Source organism: Peromyscus eremicus, chromosome 2 (assembly GCF_949786415.1).
Source record: "Peromyscus eremicus chromosome 2, PerEre_H2_v1, whole genome shotgun sequence".
NCBI classification, from domain to species: Eukaryota; Metazoa; Chordata; class Mammalia; order Rodentia; family Cricetidae; genus Peromyscus; species Peromyscus eremicus.
Genome location: NC_081417.1, coordinates 128,998,096 through 129,019,006, shown reverse-complemented (window position 1 = coordinate 129,019,006; position 20,911 = coordinate 128,998,096). Strand labels below are relative to the sequence as shown.

General features: G+C 38.2%; 1 protein-coding gene across 5 annotated transcripts in view; it reads left to right on the top strand.

Annotated features, from left to right (window-relative positions):
- Nucleotides 1-20,911, top strand: part of Mast2 (microtubule associated serine/threonine kinase 2) — a 171,146-nt gene that overhangs the window by 67,993 nt on the left and 82,242 nt on the right. For all 5 annotated transcript variants that reach the window (XM_059254765.1, XM_059254764.1, XM_059254763.1 and 2 more), the window contains one exon: nt 1,453-1,484. In XM_059254765.1, coding sequence (XP_059110748.1) covers nt 1,453-1,484 — 32 coding nt within the window. The remainder of the gene's footprint in view (nt 1-1,452; nt 1,485-20,911) is intronic.

Sequence of the window (20,911 nt, the reverse complement as noted above, 5' to 3'; positions counted from 1 at the left end):
GTGCATCAACATGGAGGCCAGAGAGTATCATTTCTCAGAATGATCCACCTTGTTTTTTGAGATAGGTTCTCTCACTGGGACCTGGGGCTGCCCTATTTGATGAAGCTGGCTGACCAGCAAGCCCCAAAGATCTGTCTATCTCTGCCCCTGTAGCACTGAAATTATTAAGCATCTAGCTTTTTATATTGGCTCTGGAGGACTAATTTAAGCTCTCATGCTTGCATGCTAAGTACTTTACCGAACAATCTCTCTAGTCTTTGTAATCATCTTTTGTTTTGTGTTTTCTGTATTATAATGTCTGACTAAAATATTTTAAAGCATACTCTGCCTCCATATTTGTTTTATATCCTTGCTGCTAGTGATATGAATCCTTTGTAATTCATTACTAATTAAAGGCTGGCAGCACAAAGAGTTACTAGAATCTAACCTGGGAAGGTGGTTACATCTAGTGGGAAACATAGTGTAACCATCTGGGATATCTTCCTTTTAGGAGGGAAGAATAAAGAGGTCATACTGACCATTTGTTTTATTAATATCTTATTTATTTTTTATAGTTTTTGTGCCTTTTATGTAAACTTTTTGCAAAAGCTTTTTTAAAAGCAATTAATATGAAAATTACATAAACCAAAGAAAAATGGTAATTGATAGTAATTAAGACAAAAAAATCAATAATTATAACATTTTTGAGTAATAAAATGCATATGAAATGAGTGATTAAATTGAAGAAACACCAGGCAGTTGTGCACGCTTTTAATCCCAGCACTCGGGAGGCAGAGGCAGGTGGATCTCTGGGAGTTTGAGGCCAGCTTGGTCTACAGAATGAGTTCCAGGACAGCCAGGACTACACAGAGAAACCCTGTCTCAAAAAAAAAAAAAAAAAAAAAAAAAAAGAAGGAGGAGGAGGAAGAGGAGAAAGAGTTGGGGTGTTTTATCTAATAAAGATGGGTTTTGACAATTCGATTATTTAATGAACACATTTTAAGTCTCAGCAATTCATATGAAATAGCCTTTGAAATCCATAAGTTCACATTTCTGTGTTTTATATTGTCATTTTAGCATAACAGTAAAATCTCTTCTGAATGTAAAACATGGCTGAATATTGGTAATAGAGGAATATTTCTGAAATGGGTATGGACAAGTGAATGCTCAGAACCTTGTATGTCCCTGGCTGTTTTACAAATAAGTATATATAGATCAGGCTGGCTTGGTTTTACAAATAAGTATATAGAGATCTGCATGTCTCTGCCTTCTGAATGCTGGGGTTAAAGGCTTGCACCATCATGCCCAACTTTCATCAAATTTTAGAGGCAAAGGAAGAGATCACCGCATAGAAAGTGTGCTATTATTAAGACAATGCTAAACATTTCTTAGGCCATTTAGGCGGTTCACAGGATTCATATGGGTGCTTTTTTTTTTTCTTGTCTTAACTTGTTTATGTGTTTTGTTTTTCAGAAGGAATTGAGCCTTCCAAGGAGAGGCAGCTTGTAAGTAGATGATCCTTACCATTATGATTTTGTCTGTGATGGTCTCCTGATTGGGAACTGTCTTAAGAACCTATTGTTAATATCCATTGTAGAAATCTCATTCAAGAGTCTTGTTTTCTGGATGCTGGAAAGATAGATGGTTCAGTGGTTTATAGCAGAGGACTTGTGTTCAGTTCCCAGCACCCACATGTTGGCTTGCAGCTATCCATAACTCCATTTCCAAGGGATCTGATGCCCTCTTCTGACCTCCATGGGCAACAGGCATACTTAGGTATACATTTAGTACACAGACATTTTTACAGGCAAACATTCATTTCCACTTTAAAAAAAAAAAAAAGAATCTTGTTTTCTGCTTATGTTTCTCATTAGATCAGAGACTTTTTCCCTCAGTAACCTCCTTGCCCCAAGTCCCCTTCTCTGGCCCAAATTTTGCCTAACAGTTGGGTAGAAGTGCTGTCATGTACTCATCACAATTATATTCTTATTTTAGGATTTACTTTTAGTAGATTTATTAAGCTAAGAATGTTAGAGTATTAAATCTGAAATTCTTTGTGTCTGTTATTCTACAACATGGCTGTGGTGAGGCAAATGGTTCTTCTGATAAGTTGGAGCAAAGGTTGCTATATTTAGAGAGTAGATTAAAACAGGTTCCCATTCTCTTTTAATCTGGATTCAAGGTTAGTGGAAATTGGAAAGTAGTCTTTGTCTTTGGATTTTAATTTCTTATGTCTTATTTGGGTACTTTTTTTCCTAAGAATTCTTGGATATTCGTTGCTGATTTGGCTAATTGGAATCTCTGGAATGTGTGTTAAAAAGCATAATTTGGTGTTGGAGAAGTAGCTCATGGCAGCAGAATGTATGCTTAGCTTGGATGAGGCTCATGCATGAGGTTCCATCTCTGGCAATGCAAAGTAAATAAAGGTAGAATGTGAATTTACTGAATTGGAATTTCCATGCTAAGACCCATCAATTTATTTGATTCACCTTTACCTAATTTACATTCATACCAACATCTGCTATAATTGACTAAGGTCAAATTTGGAAAAGGCCAGGCTAAGGATATGTCTTAGTGGACAGTTGTGCATGCTGCACAGGCATTAGGACCTGGGTCACATCCCCCAAACCCACCTGAAGCTGGGCTCAGTACTGCATATATGCATCTCAGGGTTCTTATGGGAAGATGGGAGGTGAAGGTAAGGACTGGCTAGCTGAGCATGTACAGTGGCATACAACAAAGAGACATTGTCAAGCACTGGAGGTTGCCCTCTTGACATCTACACATGTGTTATGTCAAATGTATGTTCACACTTACACAAACATACATGCTCATACATGCACACCTGTGAGAACACACGCACACATACAATTTTTGTAACTATTAAAGGAATAGAACTATGATAAACAATGGTTTTGAAAACTTTTCCTTATGAAAACATGAGCTATTGTATATGAGGTGGCTACAATGGTATTATTTGTTTATTAAGTGCACTAAAGAGATTTAGTGTATGTGTGGATGAATATGATTATGCTACGCCATATGTGCAATCAGAAGATAATTAGCAGGAACCCCTTCTCTCCATTATGTGGGTTCTGAAACTTGAACTCAGGTGTTCAGGGTCTATGGCAAATGCCTTTACCTTTTGAACCATTTGCTGGCCTTTAAATATCTCTGTCTCTCTGTCTCTCTGCCTCTCTCTCTCTCTCTACACACACACACACACACACACACACACACAAATACACACAAATACATGCCTTTCCCTCTGCCTTTAAATGAATTGGTTTATTTCAAGGTGATGCAGAAGTCAGAGTACAACAGAGACAGAACAGTAGGCACAGGCAAGATTCCATATTGAATTTCTTTAAATTCACAGCTGAGGTAGGAGTAGCTGAATGAGAACTACAGACAATAGCTACTTTACGGTTTTTTTTTTTAAACAAAAGTTTATTAAAATGTACAACAGGCTCAATAACAACACTTGATTCTACCTGTAGGTGGTAAAAGATGTTAATGGCAGAGAATCGGTATGTTTAAATAGGAATAGAAGAAGGTTACCATCACAAGGAACAATGTACTTTTTGCCAGATTTCTTAATTCTATTTGTGATCTGGGGGTCCTTGCTCATGGCCTTGGCTCTTAGTTACTCAAATTTCTTCTGCTTCTCTTTTTGTTTCTACTTGAAAATCTTGTCTTCCTCATCCTCCTTCTTGGGCTTTTTCAAGGGCTTCTTTTTGCCACCTGTGGGTGACATGAGCATGCTTGGCCTGTCCCTACTGTCTGTTGCTTACCTCTGTGTCCCCCATCCACTTGTCTCCCAGTCCCCAATATATTTATATATATTTTAAAGTATGACAGGTAATTTTGTTCCTAATGAGTATTTTACTTGTATGTAATTAAGTTGTTCCCTGAGGGTTTTTTTTTTTTAACTGTTTTAACAAAAGCTCATTGAGTTTAATGTAAAGGAACTCTGGCTGTGAGTCAGAACTGGGATTCAGTCTTGACTGTGTCACAGAATGGACTTTTTAAACTTAGACAGATAACTTCATTTTTTTTAAAGATTTATTTATTATTATTATGTATACAGCATGTATGACTGCAGGCCAGAAAAGGGCACCAGATCTCATTAAAGATGGTTGTGAGCCACCATGTGGTTGCTGGGAATTGAACTCAGGACCTCTGGAAGAGCAGTCAGTGCTCTTAACCTCTGAGCCATCTCTCCAGCCCCCGATAACTTCATTTTTAATTAAATCTTAGTTCCCTAATCTTTGAAATGAAGGTTATGACACCTGCTTTCCATTCCTGTTAAAACTATTAGAAGGATAACTTAATAGTATGCAATGTTGCCTCATTAATTATGGTTTTGTTCTAAGATGTATTATTTTTAAAATGGTTATTAAGCATCTTAGGTTAAGTTTGGATAAATTCTATCTTTTACAGCTATAATTCTTTTTAAAAGACTATTTTATGTATGTAAGTGTTTTGCCTGTGTTTATGTACATAAGCATGTTTATGAAGTGCCAGAAGAAAGGCCAGAGAGGGTTTCAGATCCCTATTGAAACTAGAGTTGTTTAGGCTAGGAACTGAACCCCCGAGTCCTCTGGAAGAGCAGCCAGTGCTTTTAACCACTGACCATCTCTCTAGCCCCTCTGTTTATTTAAATTCAATTTTATAGTAGGTTTTATTTCTAGTGTTACACGTGTCAAATTTGGTCAAGGTAGGAATCCTTCTAGAACTCAGTTGGAGTGATGTCTTGAGTGGTTGTGCATACTGGAGATGGTAGCTTTTCAACATTGTATTTAGCACATATATGTAATTGGTCATTTTCTACTATGTCTTCTATTTTCCCTCTTTTATTTTGTCTATTTGGAAGTTCTCTGAGATTTTCCATTTCTTAATATTAAATGAAATTGAACTAGTAAGATGGCTCATTGTGTAAAGGCACTTACCTCCAAGCTTGATGACCTAAATATGATTCCTAAGACCTACATAGTGGAAGAATTAGCTCCCTAAAATTGTCTTGTGATCTCCACAGGCGTGTTCAGGCATGTACACACAAACAGAAATAAAAAAAAAAATTAACAGGTGAAGTCAAAGCCCAAGACAGGTGTGCTTCCAATGAATAAAGTTCAGGGAAGGAAGAAAAGAAGAGATATACTTACTTAATTTGGTACTAGAAAGATATTTTGATCACACAAGCTCTGAAGTAAGCATAAATGCCAACCAAAGTCAGTGCTGGCTGAGCACAATAACACATGCTATTATCCCAGCATTCAGGAAGGTAAAGCATGATGACTGTGATTTTGCTTATAGGGAGAATCTATTTTTAAAACAAACAAGAAATATTTTAAACATTAGTAAAGAAAGTTAAGCTACTCCAGGCCTTAAAATGTTAATAATAGTCAGAAATGGTCTTTTTCTCATATTTTTTGATATAGTAACTGACATTTAAACAACCGATCATTCAGTAAATGTCCCCTGATAATCTGCTGTATGCTGGAAACTAACTGAAATTATCAGTTTAAAACTTATAAAGTAGGTATATTCCTTTGAAGTGCTTACAAGGTTGACTAAACCAGAATATCTTCACTTTGTCACTGCAAATACTTTCATCTGTATGTCAATATGAGCACATGTATGGACGAGTATTTTTGCATGTATGTAGTTTTGTATGAGTAGCTGTGTGTGCATGTTCATGAGTTGGATGAGCATGTGGAGGCCAGCAGTAAATTTTGACTGTCATTCTTCAGACTTCTGAGATTGTCTGACAAGCTTGGACTTAACCAGTTAGACAAGATTGTTGGCCAATGAGCCCCTGAAATCTGCCTTTTCACTTGTTGGGTTTATACATGCAGGCCATCATACCTGGCTTCTCTGTGTGAATTCTGAGGATCACACTCAGGTCCTCATGCTTGCACTGTAAGCAGTTTACCCACTGCGCTGTCTCCCCAGCCCAACTATCTTTTTATCTCTAAGTTTGGAAATGTTAGAAATTTTTTTTTTTTCCTGGAGAGAAGAGGAAACAGAGATACTATCTTAAAGAGTTTTCTGTTTTTACAGCAATATCAGAAACTGGCTAAATAAAAGAATAGAGTTTTAATTTGGTTTATGATTCAGGAGCCTGGAAAGTTTAAAAACATGTGCCAACATCTGTTCAGTTACTGGTGTAGACCTTATGCTACTTCAACTCAAGGCAGGAAGAAGTAGGACTAAGAGTCACATTCAGCCTTGCTGCATTTGACGTAATTAAATCTAATGTTAGGATAAAGGCATTAATTTTTCTTAGCAACCCAATTATTTTCTGAAAACCCTCCCACTTCCATATTGTTACCTTGGAAATAACATTTCACTGTTGGTTTGTTAGAGGATAAGCCATATTTAGACCATAGCAGACACTAATCTAGGCTTTGGCCGTTAGCAAGTTCTCTGTAGCTTTAAACAGGAACTGTGTGATTTCTGCACTATAATTGCCTTACATGAATTGAAGTGAATGGCTGCTTGATCTCTATGCCTGATCATTTCCTCAGACAATCGAAGACTCATGGAACCTTTTGTTTTGTTTTGTTTATTGAGACAGGATTTCTCTGTGTAGCTTTGGAGCCTGTCCAAGATCTCACTCTGTAGACCGGCTGGCCTCGATCTCACGGCTATCCACCTGCCTCTGCCTCCTGAGTGCTGGGATTAAAGGCATGCGCCACTGCCGCCCGGCGGAACCTTTTGTTTAAACGTAGAATTGGACGATGCTTTTTAGGCAGTGTGTAGTCAGAGGCAAAAATACTGCTTAGCATTTTCAGCAAAGAAGCCAGAAGAAACTTAAGATGTGTACTTTAAATTGAATTAGTACTCAAGAGTTTAAAAAGCGTGGAGAAACTGATGTCATTGAAATGAGTGATTTACTATTTGTTCATTGCTTCATATCCTTATAGCTGCATATGGAAAGTTTTAGAAGGTTTTTATAATTGTCAAAAGTTGGTCAGAAGGAGAAGTATATTCTATTTGTGTCTTGTTTGCCTCTTTCCCATAGTGGCACTGCTGTGCTCCACTTTTATGTGGGAGCTGTCAATTCAGACTCAGGGTTGCATAGTAGGCACTTTACTAACTGAGCCATCTCCTTAGCTTAGCTCTCTTTTTCTCCTGTGCTAGGTAGTTTTTACATTTTTTCAGATCTCAGCTTAATATTTTACTGTTTGTGAAAAGCTTTTCTGACCTCACTACACTAAGACTCTAGACACCTTAGACTAAATTGAGTTTCCTAGAGTATATCTTTATGGCTCTTTTTTTGTTGTTGTTTTTGAGACAGGGTTTCTCTGTGTGGTCCTGGCTGTCCTGGAACTTGAACTCGGAGATCTTTCTGCCTCTGCCTCTCATGCTGGGATTAAAGGCATGTGCCACCCCCCCCTCCTCTATCCCTCCCTCCCTCCTCTTTCTTCCTCTCTTCCTCTCTCCTTTTTAAAGCAGGATATCTGTAGCTGTTCTAGAACTCACTATATAGACCAGGCTGGCCTCAGACTCATCCCTCATAGTTCTTAAGTCAAATGTCAATAAAGAATTATACTGTATTAGTCTGCTTGGCCTGCAATAACAAAGTACTATATTCTGGACAGCTTAAGTAACAAAATTATGTCATAGTTTTGGAGGCTAGAAGTACAAGATTAAAGTGCCATCAGGGTGAGCTTCTGGTAAGGGCACTCTTTCTGTCATCATGTGCTTACCTGGCCTTTTAAAAAATGTAGATAGATGCTGAGAAGTAGGTCTTTTTTCTTTCTTGCATTATTAAGTTTTAAATTAAGGAACTGGAGAGAGAACTTGGCATTAAAAGCACTTACTGCTCTTGTGCAGCATCTGGGTTTAGTTCCCAGCACCCAGCTCATAGCCTTCTATAACTCCAGTTCCAGAGGTCCAGCATCATTTTTGAGCCTCCATCAGTTCTAGGCATGCATATTATACATGCAGACACATTCACATAAAAATAAACAAATCTTTCATTAAATTAAAAGTATTATATGTATTTTTTTTTCTCCTGCATGTGTATCTGTGCAACACTTGTGTGCCTGGTGCCCACAGAGGCCAGAAGAGGGTGTTAGATTACCTGGAATTGGAATTATAGGTGTGTGAGCTGCCATATGAATGCTGACAATTGAACCAGGTCCTCTGATAGAGTAATTAGTGTTCCTTTTTTTAAAAAAATTGAAATTAGATTTTTTTCATAGAATATAATTTGATCATGGCTTCCCCTCCCCCAACTCTTCCCAGATCTTATAACCAAACCCATAAATTTTCTTTCTCTTATTAGAAAACAAATAGGCATCTTAAAATAAAATAAAAACAACCCAGAACAGGACAAAACAAACAGGGAAAAAAGTGCTAAAAAAGAAGCACAAGAGCTGGGCGGTGGTGGTGCACGCCTTTAATCCCAGCACTCGGGAGGCAGAGCCAGGCGGATCTCTGTGAGTTCGAGGCCAACCTGGGCTACCAAGTGAGTTCCAGGAAAAGGCGCAAAGCTACACAGAGAAACCCTGTCTCGAAAAACCAAAAAAAAAAAAAAGAAGCACAAGAAACAGCCCCCTCAACGCACGCACGCACGCATGCACATTCCCACACACAGAAATCCCATAAAAACACAAAATTAGAAACCATAATTGTCTTAGTTAGGATTTATATTGTTGTGAGGACAATGACCATGGCAACTCTTGTGAAGGAAAACATTTAATTGGGGATGGCTTACAAGTTCAGAGGTTTTAGTCCATTATAATCATGGCGGGAAGCATGGTGGCACACAGGCAGACATGGTGGTGGAGAAGGAGCTGAGAGTTCTACATCTGATTGGTAGGCATCAGAAAGAAGGAGAGCCACTGGACCTGGCTTGAACATTTGAAACTTAAGAGCCCAGCCTTAGTGACACTTTTCCTTCAATAAGGTACACCTATTCAAACAAGACCACACCTCCTAATAGTGCCACTCTTTGGTGATCAAGCATTCAAATTTATGAGTCTATGGCAGTCATTCCTATTCAAACCACCACATTCCACTCCCTGGCCTCCACAGGCTTGTAGCCATATCATAGTGCAGAAATACAGTCTAAAACTTCCGAAGTTCCCATAATCTGTAGCAATCTCAACACTGTTTAAAAGTCCAAAGTTCAAAGTCTCTTCTGAGACTCTTGGCAATCTATTAACTATAACCTTCTGTAAAATCAAAGTAAAAAAAAGACCACATATTTCCAGCGTACAATGGCACAGAATATACATTACCATTCCAAAGGGAGGGAAGGGAGCATAGTGAGGAAATACTGGACCAAAGCAAGACCAAAAACCAGCTGAGCAAACTCCAACCTCTTCATCTCCATGTCTGATGAGTAAACACTCCAACTCCTTTCAGCTTTGGTGATGACAACACACTTCTCTCTCTTGAGTTATATGATGGTTTGAATGAAAATGGCCCCCATAGACCCATAGGGAGTGGCACTGTTAGGAGGTGTGATCTTGTTGGAGGAAGTGTGTCACTGAGGGGGTGGGTGTAGCTAGAGTTTTCCTGCCTGGCCCACAGTCAGGACAAATCTCTGTCACCTGCCAGTCCCACGGCCGCTCAGACCCAACCAAGTAAACACAGAGACTTATGTTGCTTAAAAACTGTATGGCCGTGGCAGGCTTCTTGCTAACTGTTCTTATATTTAAATTAATCCATATATTTAAATTAATCCATTTCTATACATCTATACCTTGCCACGTGGCTCGTGGCTTACCGACATGCTGCTTGTCATGGCGGTGGCTGGCAGTGTCTCCTCCCACCTTCCTGTTCTCTCAGTTCTCCTCTCTGTTAGTCCCGCCTATACTTCCTGCCTGGCTACTGGCCAATCAGTGTTTTATTTATACAGAATGATATCCACAGCACTTCCCTTTTTTTTTTTTTTTTTCAAAAAGGAAGGTTTTAACCTTAACATAGTAAAATTACATATAATTTGTTAATTTGGGCGTAGCTTCTCTTACTACTTCCTGTAGGGGGGGTTGCAGTATCTTATGGGGACACAAAGAAAATTTTAGGATTATGGAGTAGTCCATGAGGCTGTATTGACTGAGCCAGTTGCCTTCAAACCATTCTGGATGTTGGATCATCTGGGCCATGGTGTCATCTGAGACCTTTCAGGGAGTCTTGGCTGGTCAAACCTGATGTATCTTAATCTGGAATAAATCCATAGCCTCTTGCTTTCTGTGGAAACAAAAGCAGAGCCTTCTTTCCAAAGCAACATATCCTTACATCCAAATTTTGAAGTCAAGGTACCTTTAAAATATACATTTTGGCATAACTCAACAGCTTTTGTAATCAAATGTTTTTCTTCAGTTACGAATATCAAAGAGAACATAATCCAGATTCTCTGTGTGGTAGCCATCTTTACGTGGCTTATTTTTTATATTACCCTGAACCTACTGCTTTAATTAAACTGCAGCATTCTAAGACTGAAACAGCGCTGTGGCTGCTGGCTCCGCCCACTTCAGCTTCCCAACATGGCGGTGGTACGTTTTCTGCCAGCTCTGGGAGCCATCAACTCTCAGAAATAGTGGGTCTATGTTTCTATCAAAGCAACGTGTAGCCCAGAAACCTCATTTTTTTGTTTTGTACTAGCAAAGGCTAAATCCACGACACAGCGTAATGTGCCACTTGCAGAGGCCTCATTCCCGCCATACTGCAGGTCGAGCACACACGCCAGGGACCCGCCATAGTAGCTCAAACACGCAGACTGCGGCTAGCTTGAAAGAGACAACTAGGAACTGTTTTAGCTCCGTTTTAGAATCTTTTTACTCAGGTTTTAGTTGGAAACTCTTGCCCCATGTTGGGCGCCATTTGTAGCTAGAGTTTTCCTGCCTGGCCCACAGTCAGGACAAATCTCTCTCACCCGCCAGTCCCACAGCTGCTCAGACCCAACCAAGTAAACATAGACTTATATTGCTTACAAACTGTATGGCCGTGGCAGGCTTCTTGCTAACTGTTCTTATATCTTAAATTAATCCATTTCTATAAATCTATACCTTGCCACTTGGCTCATGGCTTACCGGCGTCTTCAGGTGGGCTCTGAGGTTTCAGAAACTCAAGCCAGGCCCTGTGGCTCACTCTTTTCCTGCTGCCCGTGGATCCAGATTGAGAACTCTTAGCTCTTTCTCCAGTACCATGTCTGCCTGCACACTGCCATGCTTTCCACCATGATGGACTAAACCTTTGAACCTCTAACCCTGCCCCAATTAAATGTTTTCTTTTATAAGAGTAGCCATGGTCATGGTGTCTCTTTATAGCAATAGAAACCCTAACTAAGGCAGGTTTGTTCCACACTCTGTTAGCAATTCTCCTTGGCAGGTATTCCACAACTGTGGCATCTCCAGCATATTGGGGTTTCCAAAGCAATCCAGGCTTCACCTTTACAGCTTCACACAATATCCTTTCTTGGCCTTCATGCATGGACACCCCTAACACACACCCAGTCTCAGTGGTTTTCCTTAGTCTTAGAGGGAGATTCTATAACCCCATTCTTGGATCCTTGACTCTAAAGCCAGAAGCACATGGTTAAAACTGCCAAGTTCTTCTGCTTGCTGGGGCTGGAACATGGTCCCCTCATTCAGATACTTTTTCACTAGCTTTCTGGTTTTTTTATTTTTTATTTTTTATTTTTTTATGGTTTTCTTCACTGCCTAAGCTTGGCAAAAGACCTGTAAGGTTAAAAAAAAAAAAGAAGAAGAAGAAGAGGAAGAAAAAATGCCCAAAGCATCTAGAGATAAAAAAACCTTCAAAAATATCATTGTGTTTATTTTGTGTTGGCCATCTACTCTTGGGGATGGGGCCTGCTCTTAAATTTGGTTTGTACACCCAGTGAGACTTCTGGAGTAAACAAATTTTTCCCTTGTAAGAGGTGTTCAATAGGAATTGACTTCTGGTTTCGGGATGGGGGCTTGTGTCCACTTTTCCTCTCAGTGCTGGGAACCCATCTTAGCCAGTGTTTTTAACCACTGAGCCATCTCTCCAGAACCCATATAGATCTTTAAAAATAAAAAAGTTTGGTGTTGGGGATTTAGCTCAGTGGTAGAATGCTTAACCTAGCAAGCACAAGGCCCTGGGTTCGGTCCTTAGCCCCGGGGGTGGGTGGGAGTTTTTGTTTTTTTGATGTTCTTTTTTTGTTTGTTTGTTTGTTTGTTTTGTTTTGTTTCTCTGTATAGCCTTGGCTGTCTTGGAACTCACTCTGTAGACCAGGATGGCCTCAAACTCACAGAGATCCACCTGCCTCTGCCTCCCAAGTGCTAGGATTAAAGGTATGTGCCACCATCACCCAGCTTAAAAATAAAAAAGTTTTAAATTAAGCTAACAGACTCTAAAGTACAATGTTGTATGTATCATGAGAAATATAATCTCAATCCTGTAAAGTTACAGCTACTTCCCCTTTCCCTTAGAAAAATGCACCGTTATAAAAAACTTGTAACATAGTAACAAATATAAGTAAAATATGAATAAAAGTACTGTTTTTAAAAACATGTTAATTATTTTAAACTATTAGTAAGGGAGGCAGACAGATGTAACAGTTCAAAGAAGTTAAAGAAGGATGATTTATATGGATTAAAGAAAGATTAAAATAAGTTACAAGTGTTTGCAAACTGGGTATTTTTTTCTATGGAAAAGGGGAAGTAATTGGATCTTTACAGAATTTATTTGCATGTATATAGACAAAATATTTTGTATTGCCATCAGTTATGGGTAACTTATGAGTTATAGAAAATAGCTTAAATGCAATAAAAGACTAGAATCAAATAAACAGAAAAATGTGTTCTCAGCAACACATAGCCTTCCTTTGGAAATACCTAGTATTCTAATTTGATTCTTTCCTCTCCTTCCCCGCACTACTTGTGCTCTCTCTTCCTTTTACCTGTTCTTTTCCTACCTTTTTGTAAATCTAAAATCTTGATTCTTAAACACACACACACACACACACACACACACACATAAATGAAAATAAGTAAAATTTTTACTTCATAAAACCTCATGAAAATTTGAAATCTTCTATCATTTGTACTTTGAGGCTAGGAAGCCACATCTAAGAAATTCTCATTGAATTGGTGAATTGGTCTCCTTCCAAGGTCTCAGATATCTTACAAGCCCTGGCCATTCCAGGAAAAGATCTTCCATACTTTCCGTAAGATTTGACCCTATAAGCCAAGTGCCAGGCCAGTTTTCCTAGGAAGAGTTTATTTGAACTGGCCATACAAAATTATCTGTACTTCCTTAAAATTGTTTTGTTAAACCTGAATGAATAAATATCATTCTCAAATGTGACATTAGAGGCAAATCCTCAGTTGCAAAACTGTTTTGCAGTTATATTCTAGTGTTGGAAAAAGAAAAGGGGGAGAGTATTACTATACCTATTCAGATAACTATATTGCTTTGAAAAGTGAGGAGACTTAGTAAGCCTTTCTCAATCCCAGTTGGGGGAGGGCCAAAGAGAATGAGAAGTGATTTATCAGTGTTTCATTACACAAGAGTTGAGGCTACAAATTAAAAGGTTATAAATAGCCTAAGGAGAAAGATCATGAGCTTCTTTTATATATTAGAAAATAAACATTAAATGAATATTTCTAACAAGTGACTACAATCATTCCTTCTCATCTTATTCAGTCCTGTATATTAATTTTCATTTTACTGGTTCAAATGTTAGCAGTCTTCTTCTCTACTAAAAAGAGTTCTGGAAATTCTGACTCAGTCGACTGGAATGATCTGGAAGTTCTCCAGTTGTCCTAGTGATACCACCAGAAGCCTGTGCCCAAGAGTCTATCTTTGACATGTCAATAGTTTTAAATACCTGCTGACTTCTTTGCCTTGTAGCTGAGATAAGCTTTCTTTGCTGAGAACATAGACTTTCGCTACTAATTGATTTTGTAGCTTTCAAACAAGCATCACTGTGAAAGAGGGTCTCTGTAGATAAAAGAGATGTGAATAATTATGGTTATTTTACTGATAACTTTCAAATGTGAAAATTCTGATAAAACTATTAGGGGGATAAAATTAACAGATGAATTAAGTTAATTAAGTTGCTTAATACCATATAAAGACAAAACAGCTGGGTGGTGGTGGCACCTGAATTTAATTCCAATACTCAGGAGGCAGAGGTAGGCAGATTTGAGTTTAAGGCCACCTTGATCTATAGGACAAGTTCCAGGACAGTCAGGACTACATAGAGAAACCCTGTGTTGAAACAAACACCCCCACCCCCACCCCACCCCTTAAAAAAAAGAAAAAGGAAAAAGACCAGTAAAGCTAACCTAAGATTTGAGAAAATGTTTATAAAATAGCTCTTTTTGAATATTGTGAATGTTATATTTGATTTATAAAACATGATGAATATAATTATTACAGATGAAACAAACCCAAAATGTGACATGATAATCTTGTGATTCAATATGTATACTAAAAGTAACTAGGAATTACTTACCATTTAAAAAGAGTCAGGATGGGGGCTGGAGAAATGTCTCAGCGGCTCAAAGTACTGGTTGTTCTTCTAGAGGACCTAGGTTCGATTTCTTTTTTTTTTTTTTTTTTTTTTTTTTTTGGTTTTTCGAGACAGGGTTTCTCTGTGTAGCTTTGCGCCTTTCCTGGAACTCACTTGGTAGCCCAGGCTGGCCTCGAACTCACAGAGATCCGCCTGGCTCTGCCTCCCGAGTGCTGGGATTAAAGGCGTGCGCCACCACCGCCTGGCTAGGTTCGATTTCTAACCCCTACATCAGTCAGTGGTTCTCAACCCTCTTATTGCTGTGTGACCATTTAATACAGTTCCTTATGTTGTGGTGACCCAACCATAAAATTATTTTGTTGCTACTCTACCATTGTGAATTGTAATACAAATACCAAATATATAGGATATTTGATATTCAACCCAAGGGGGTCAAGCCCCACAGGTTGAGAACCTATGCCCTACATGCTGACCAAGCATTTGTAACTCTAGTTCCAGGATACTTTTGTTTGGCCTTCATGAGCACTGTATGCATGTGGTGCACAGACACACATGCAAGCAAAACACCCATACACATGAAATAAAAATAAGTCTGGTATAAATATTAGACATCAATATTTTTATAAATCTATCTTGATCCCTGTGGACAGTGATGGTGTATGCCTTTAATCCCAGCACTAGGGGAGCAGAGTTCGAGTTTGAGGCCAGCCCTGTCTACAGAGCGAGTTCCAGGACAGCCAAAGCTACCCTGTTTTGAAAAACAAAACAAAACAAAAAAACCTATGTTGATCCATAAGATATTTGATAACAAATTTTAAAGCAATGTAATTACTTAATAAGTATTTTAGACAACTGAAGTCAATATTAAAGATACTGAATTGTTTGTTGTTTCCTAGTAAGATATGGTAAAGCATTTTCAGGACATTGGATGCCACTCCTGTAACTATATTACAATACATATAGTTTTGTATAACTATAGACTTTAATAAAATAGGCTGCCTGTACTGGTTTAATGAAGTAAGCATCTATGTTAGGAAAAGTCTAGGTGTGGTGGTTAATATATGTTGTAAAACTGACAGAATATAGAATTGCCTAGGAAACAAGCTTCTGAGCATGCCTGTGAGGGAGTTCCTAGAGTGGATTAATCTAGGAACACCTAAATGTGGGTGGCACCGTTCTATGGCTGGGGGCTCCAGACTGAGTTAAAAAAAGAGAAAGTATGTCGAGCATTAGTTAAGCTGTGAGCCCTTTCTTTCTTAAGTTGCTCTTGTCTAATACACCCGGTAAAAAGGAACTTAGAGTAGCTTCTTCTAGGATATATAAGGGTAATTTATAGTTGATAGCTAATAAATAGCTAGCATTGTCTTTCTTTCTTTTTTTTTTTTTTTTTTTTTTTTTTGGTTTTTCGAGACAGGGTTTCTCTGTGTAGCTTTGCGCCTTTCCTGGAACTCACTTGGTAGCCCAGGCTGGCCTCGAACTCATAGAGATCCACCTGCCTCTGCCTCTGCCTCCCGAGTGCTGGGATTAAAGGTGTGCACCACCACCGCCCGGCTAGGATTGTCTTTCTTAAAACCACAAAGAAATGAATTCTTTTAACAATCTGAACTTAGAATTGATTTTTTTTTCTGAATCAAGATTCCTTGTGGAAAAAGTAGCCTAGATGATATGTTGATTACAGGGTTTTGAGACACTGAATAGAAAATCTAGCTAGGCTGTGCTTGAATTTCTAATATAGAACTGCAAGCAAATAAATGTGTTGCTTTAAGTGGCTAAGTGTGTGGTCATTTCTTATGTGGAAGAAACACAGGCATTGATTTTTATTTTATTTGTTTAGGCAGGGTCTTATGTATCTTAGGCTGACTTTGAACTCTTTGTAGTAGAGGATGGCTTAAACAACTGATCATTTTTTCTTCACCTTCTGAATTCTTGGCTTGAAGGTGTGTACTGATATTCCTGGCCAGCTTCAGTTATTAAGATTCCTCTTCTTTCTAGGTTTGCTTTTGTGTTACCTGTTATGTCTGGAAGCTATTGCCTCATGTGTTTTGTTTAGAATAACTAGTTTATTTCAGTATTTTCATAGTTAGCAGTAGAAGTTTGCCATTCTCTCAAAAATGAAAAAATAAAACTATATTTTCGTATCAAGTTAAGCTAATGAGAAGTTTTTTACTTTTATTCTTTGATTTTATCTTCAGAACACTCAATAACATAATAAAGTTTTTTATTTTTTATTTTTGTTCCTATTATAATCTATATAGCTGAATAATTTTTAAAAGATTAGGAATGAGTTTTCTCATTACCAGTTAATTTTATATTGTTTTTGAATTCTTAAGAGATCTGCCTGCTTCTGCTGGGATTAAAGGTATGTGCCACCACACCCAACCAAGTTAATGTTTTTATTTATACTTTTTTCCTATCCAATAACCACTTGTTCCATGGCTTTTAATCCATCATTTCTAAATCTAGTATATACTTTCTAAAAACTAAATAATAATTCTAATTTTAAGTGTTTATTAGTATAGAGTATTGATTTCTTGCCTTACATGTTTTGTGTAGACCTAAATACAAACTTAGTCTATTAATATGAATCCCTTAAGTCTCCAAAATGTTACACAACTGTTATGAACATTGACCTATATTATGAGTACCTATAGAACCAAGAATTGAAACAAAATGAATCAGGTAAATTGGCGTTTACTCTACTGGAAGTGTCTTAGTCACTGTGAAGAGACCATAACCACGGCAACTCTTGTAAGAGAAAGCATTTAATTGAGAGCTTGCTTACAGTCTCAGAGGTTTAATTAGTTCATTATTGTGGCTGGGAGCATGGCAGCATGCAGGCAGGCATGGTTCAGGAGAAGTAGTTGAGAATTCTACATTCTGATCCACAGGCAGAGGGAGACTGGGCTTAGTGTGGCCTTTAAAATTCTTTTTAAAGACTACCCACTAGTGACACACTAACTCCAATAAAGCCACACCTCCTAATCATCCTAATCCTTCTCAAGTAGTGCCACTTCCTGATGAGTAAGCATTCAAGTATATGAGCCTGTGGGGGCCAGTCTTTTTTTTTTTTTTTTTTTTTTGGTTTTTCGAGACAGGGTTTCTCTGTGTAGTTTTGCGCCTTTCCTGGAACTCACTTGGTAGTCCAGGCTGGCCTCGAACTCACAGAGATCCACCTGGCTCTGCCTCCCGAGTGCTGGGATTAAAGGCGTGCGCCACCACCGCCCGGCCAATGGGGGCCAGTCTTACTCAGACCACCAGAAGATAATTTTTCTAGGCTAGACATCAGTTGTATTTGTGTTTTCTAAGAGGATAGATGTGATAGGTTATTTTGTCTTTTCACCTATTTCTTAGACCCTTTTCTGCTCAAATAGTCATTATTCTCAGAATTCTTTCTGAAGTTTATAGTTTTATAGCACATTAATGACATTTTGGTCATTTGGTCTTCCCTCTGTACCTTTAATTAAGGAGAGAATAAGAAATACGTAGTCATCTTCTTACGTTCTGAACAGTAGGTTCTTGGGTAGAATTTTAGCATTCCATTTTGTCAGTGTAGATGTCTTGTGACAGAGGCAGCTTCATTTCTTTAAGGAGCTTAGTTTTTGTTTGTACTGTTTAGCAGATCTCTAAAGTGAATGATGTATCCCACAGGCCCTTTCCCCCTAACTTGAGTGATAACACAGTCTGAAAATATTTCTGTGAATGAATAGGAAAAGTTGGACATTTCATTTGCCCTACTACCACATACTGAGCCCTGTTGTTGTTTTCAGTATTATTGAAGAAAGTTCATGTTGTGTCGATTTTCCTGAAGTTGTTATTGCAAAGCAGTCTAGAGGAAAATCCATTTGCTCTTGTTGTCAGACACTTTTACTGAAAAATGTAGCTCAGAAATTTGTACCATTTTTTCTAGAGACAGAGTGCTTTGGTTCAGCACCTTAGCTGAAGATAGAGATATTGTGGGCTAATAAAATTCATACATAGGGTAACCAAGCATAAGAATTGAGGAGAGGTTGATTTTCAGTTTACCAATATGGCTTACTCTCCCGGTTTTGGTTTGTTATTGTTGTTTGAAATAATGGGAGTATTAATAGTACATATTTTATAGGACTTCTATGAATATGGGTATTGCCTGGGAAGTACTTAGGTTTTAACTTACTGACTAAGCACTTAATAAAGATTGATTTTTATGTCATTACTTTTTTTTAAAAATTAACTTTGGTTTAGATATTAAAGAACTGGAAAATATTGAGCAGAAACTTAAAACCTTGCCACAGTTGTAAGCTGAATCTAGGAGTGGAGTAGTCTGAGACTTGGGCTTTTGTGACTGATCCTGATATAGTAAGACTTTCTTAAGTGGGACCAGTACTTGTTGAGATTTCTGAGAGCATTCAATTACCTTTAAGACTTGGAAAGAATAGAATTTTAAATAGGAAACTTTGAAGGCCAAGAAATTGAACTGATTGTATATATATATATATATATATATATATATATATATATATATATATATATATATATATATAGAGAGAGAGAGAGAGAGAGAGAGAGAGAGAGAGAGAGAGAGAGGGGGGGGGGGGGGAGGATTAAGTACCTATGGCTACTAGGCCAGGGTGGATTTGCTTTGGTGATTAAAACAGAACAGTGGCTTTCAAATGTTTCAGATTTTGTTTTTGTTTTTTGAGACAGTGTTTCTTTGTATAGCCCTGGCTGTCCTGACACTAGCTCTGTAGACCAAGCTGGCCTCGAACTCACATAGATCCACCTGCCTCTGCCTCTCAAGTGCTAGGATTAAATGCATGCACCAACCACCGCCCAGCTTAAATGTTTTAGATTTTTTAGTAACATTTTACATTGCACCTCATCACACATGTTTACACACATATTTTTATATATATTTCAGTAGTAATTGTAACAAACTGATTTCATCAAACAGCATTTAATCTTATGTGTAATACTGTGACATACAATATTTTGTTTTCCCCTTTAAAAAATGTTGATCCTGCCCTCCTCACTTGATTTGATGATTTACAAAACCTGCAGTTGCAGAAGCACTGGTTGGAGTATAAATTAATCTTTTGACGTTAACCTGGAAAACAGTTGAACATACTTTGCTGTGTAGACGAGTTAAGAGCCTGCCACAGTTGGCAGGTGCTCTGCAGCAAGGAATGAGACTTCTTACTCTTGCACAGTTTCCTTTGATTGCTTAGCTTTCTACAGGTCGGGCTGTTTTTCTCAGATGATTTACTATTAAACTTAGATGTATCTCCTTCTTTAAAATAGGTAGATGTATAATAGTAGCCAGTATCTCCATAGTTCTTTCTCTGTGCTGTGCACTTTTGTTTTACATATTACTCATCTATATTGGGTACCTTAATTATCTTTACTTTACAGATGGAAAACTAAAGTATACTTAAGTAGTTTACATTAAAATCTGACATGTCTTTCATGTAAATGGTTTCTGTGATAGTTGTTGGATCACATTGCACTAGTTTCTGGGCTTACAATTGTTTGTATTATTTTGAAACAGGTCTTATTTTGCTGGGTAGGCAAAGATGACTGTCAATCTGATCTTTCTGCCCCCACTTCCCAGTCTAGCTAGGTATTAACATGCCCGGCTCTTCTGGACTTATTTTCTTAACTTTTTTTCCTTGGTTTCTCACCATAGGTTATTGAAGTGATAAGAGAATAATGGAAATTGAATAAAATTGATGCCAAATTTTTAAGGAATGTAGATTATTTAAATTGATCCGTTTTAGAATTTGAATAATGACTATGCTTGGAGTCTTAAAATTAAAGTCTTGTTATCTTCCACCAGGCCTGGGTTTGAGAATGAATAATGTTGCAGAAATATCTACTTATTCTTAGCTCATTAATTTACCATTTGGGATCTGTAAGAGGCCTTCATCCAGTCCCCTGCCCCCTACAACAGCTGTCTGTATCCTGCCCCCGGCTCCTGGGTTAGTAGTATTTCTGACACAGTGTGAGTTTTCAAGTTGGTATGTATAATTTCTGCCAGAGCCTTTGGTGCTGCCAAGTCTGAGGGTGGGAGGGTCCAGCTGATTTGTGGGGGAGGGTGCTTGTGACTGTGAGGGAACAAGGTGCTCTCTGGGTCTCTGATTTGCTGCAAGCTAAGTGTGAATGATGTCAGGCAGATCAGAGGACAGCTGATTCATTTAGGGTCTGGAACTTTTCCCTCTCTTGTGCTCTTAGGTTTTGTGAAGGGATTCTGACTGCCATGCTGGTTACTGTTTTGTTTGTTTTTTGAGAAAAATACCTTAATGTTACCCATGAGTTTTGGGAAGCTTTCTAAGTTTTCACTGGCTAAAATGCCCCTTATGTGAGAGAAGTGTCTGCTGAGATTCCAGTGTGAGAGGCAGATCTTGAGTAGTCAGGAGAATGATGAAACGGAGGAGAGAGAGACTGGGAGCACCGTGCCTGCGGATTCAGTAAGGA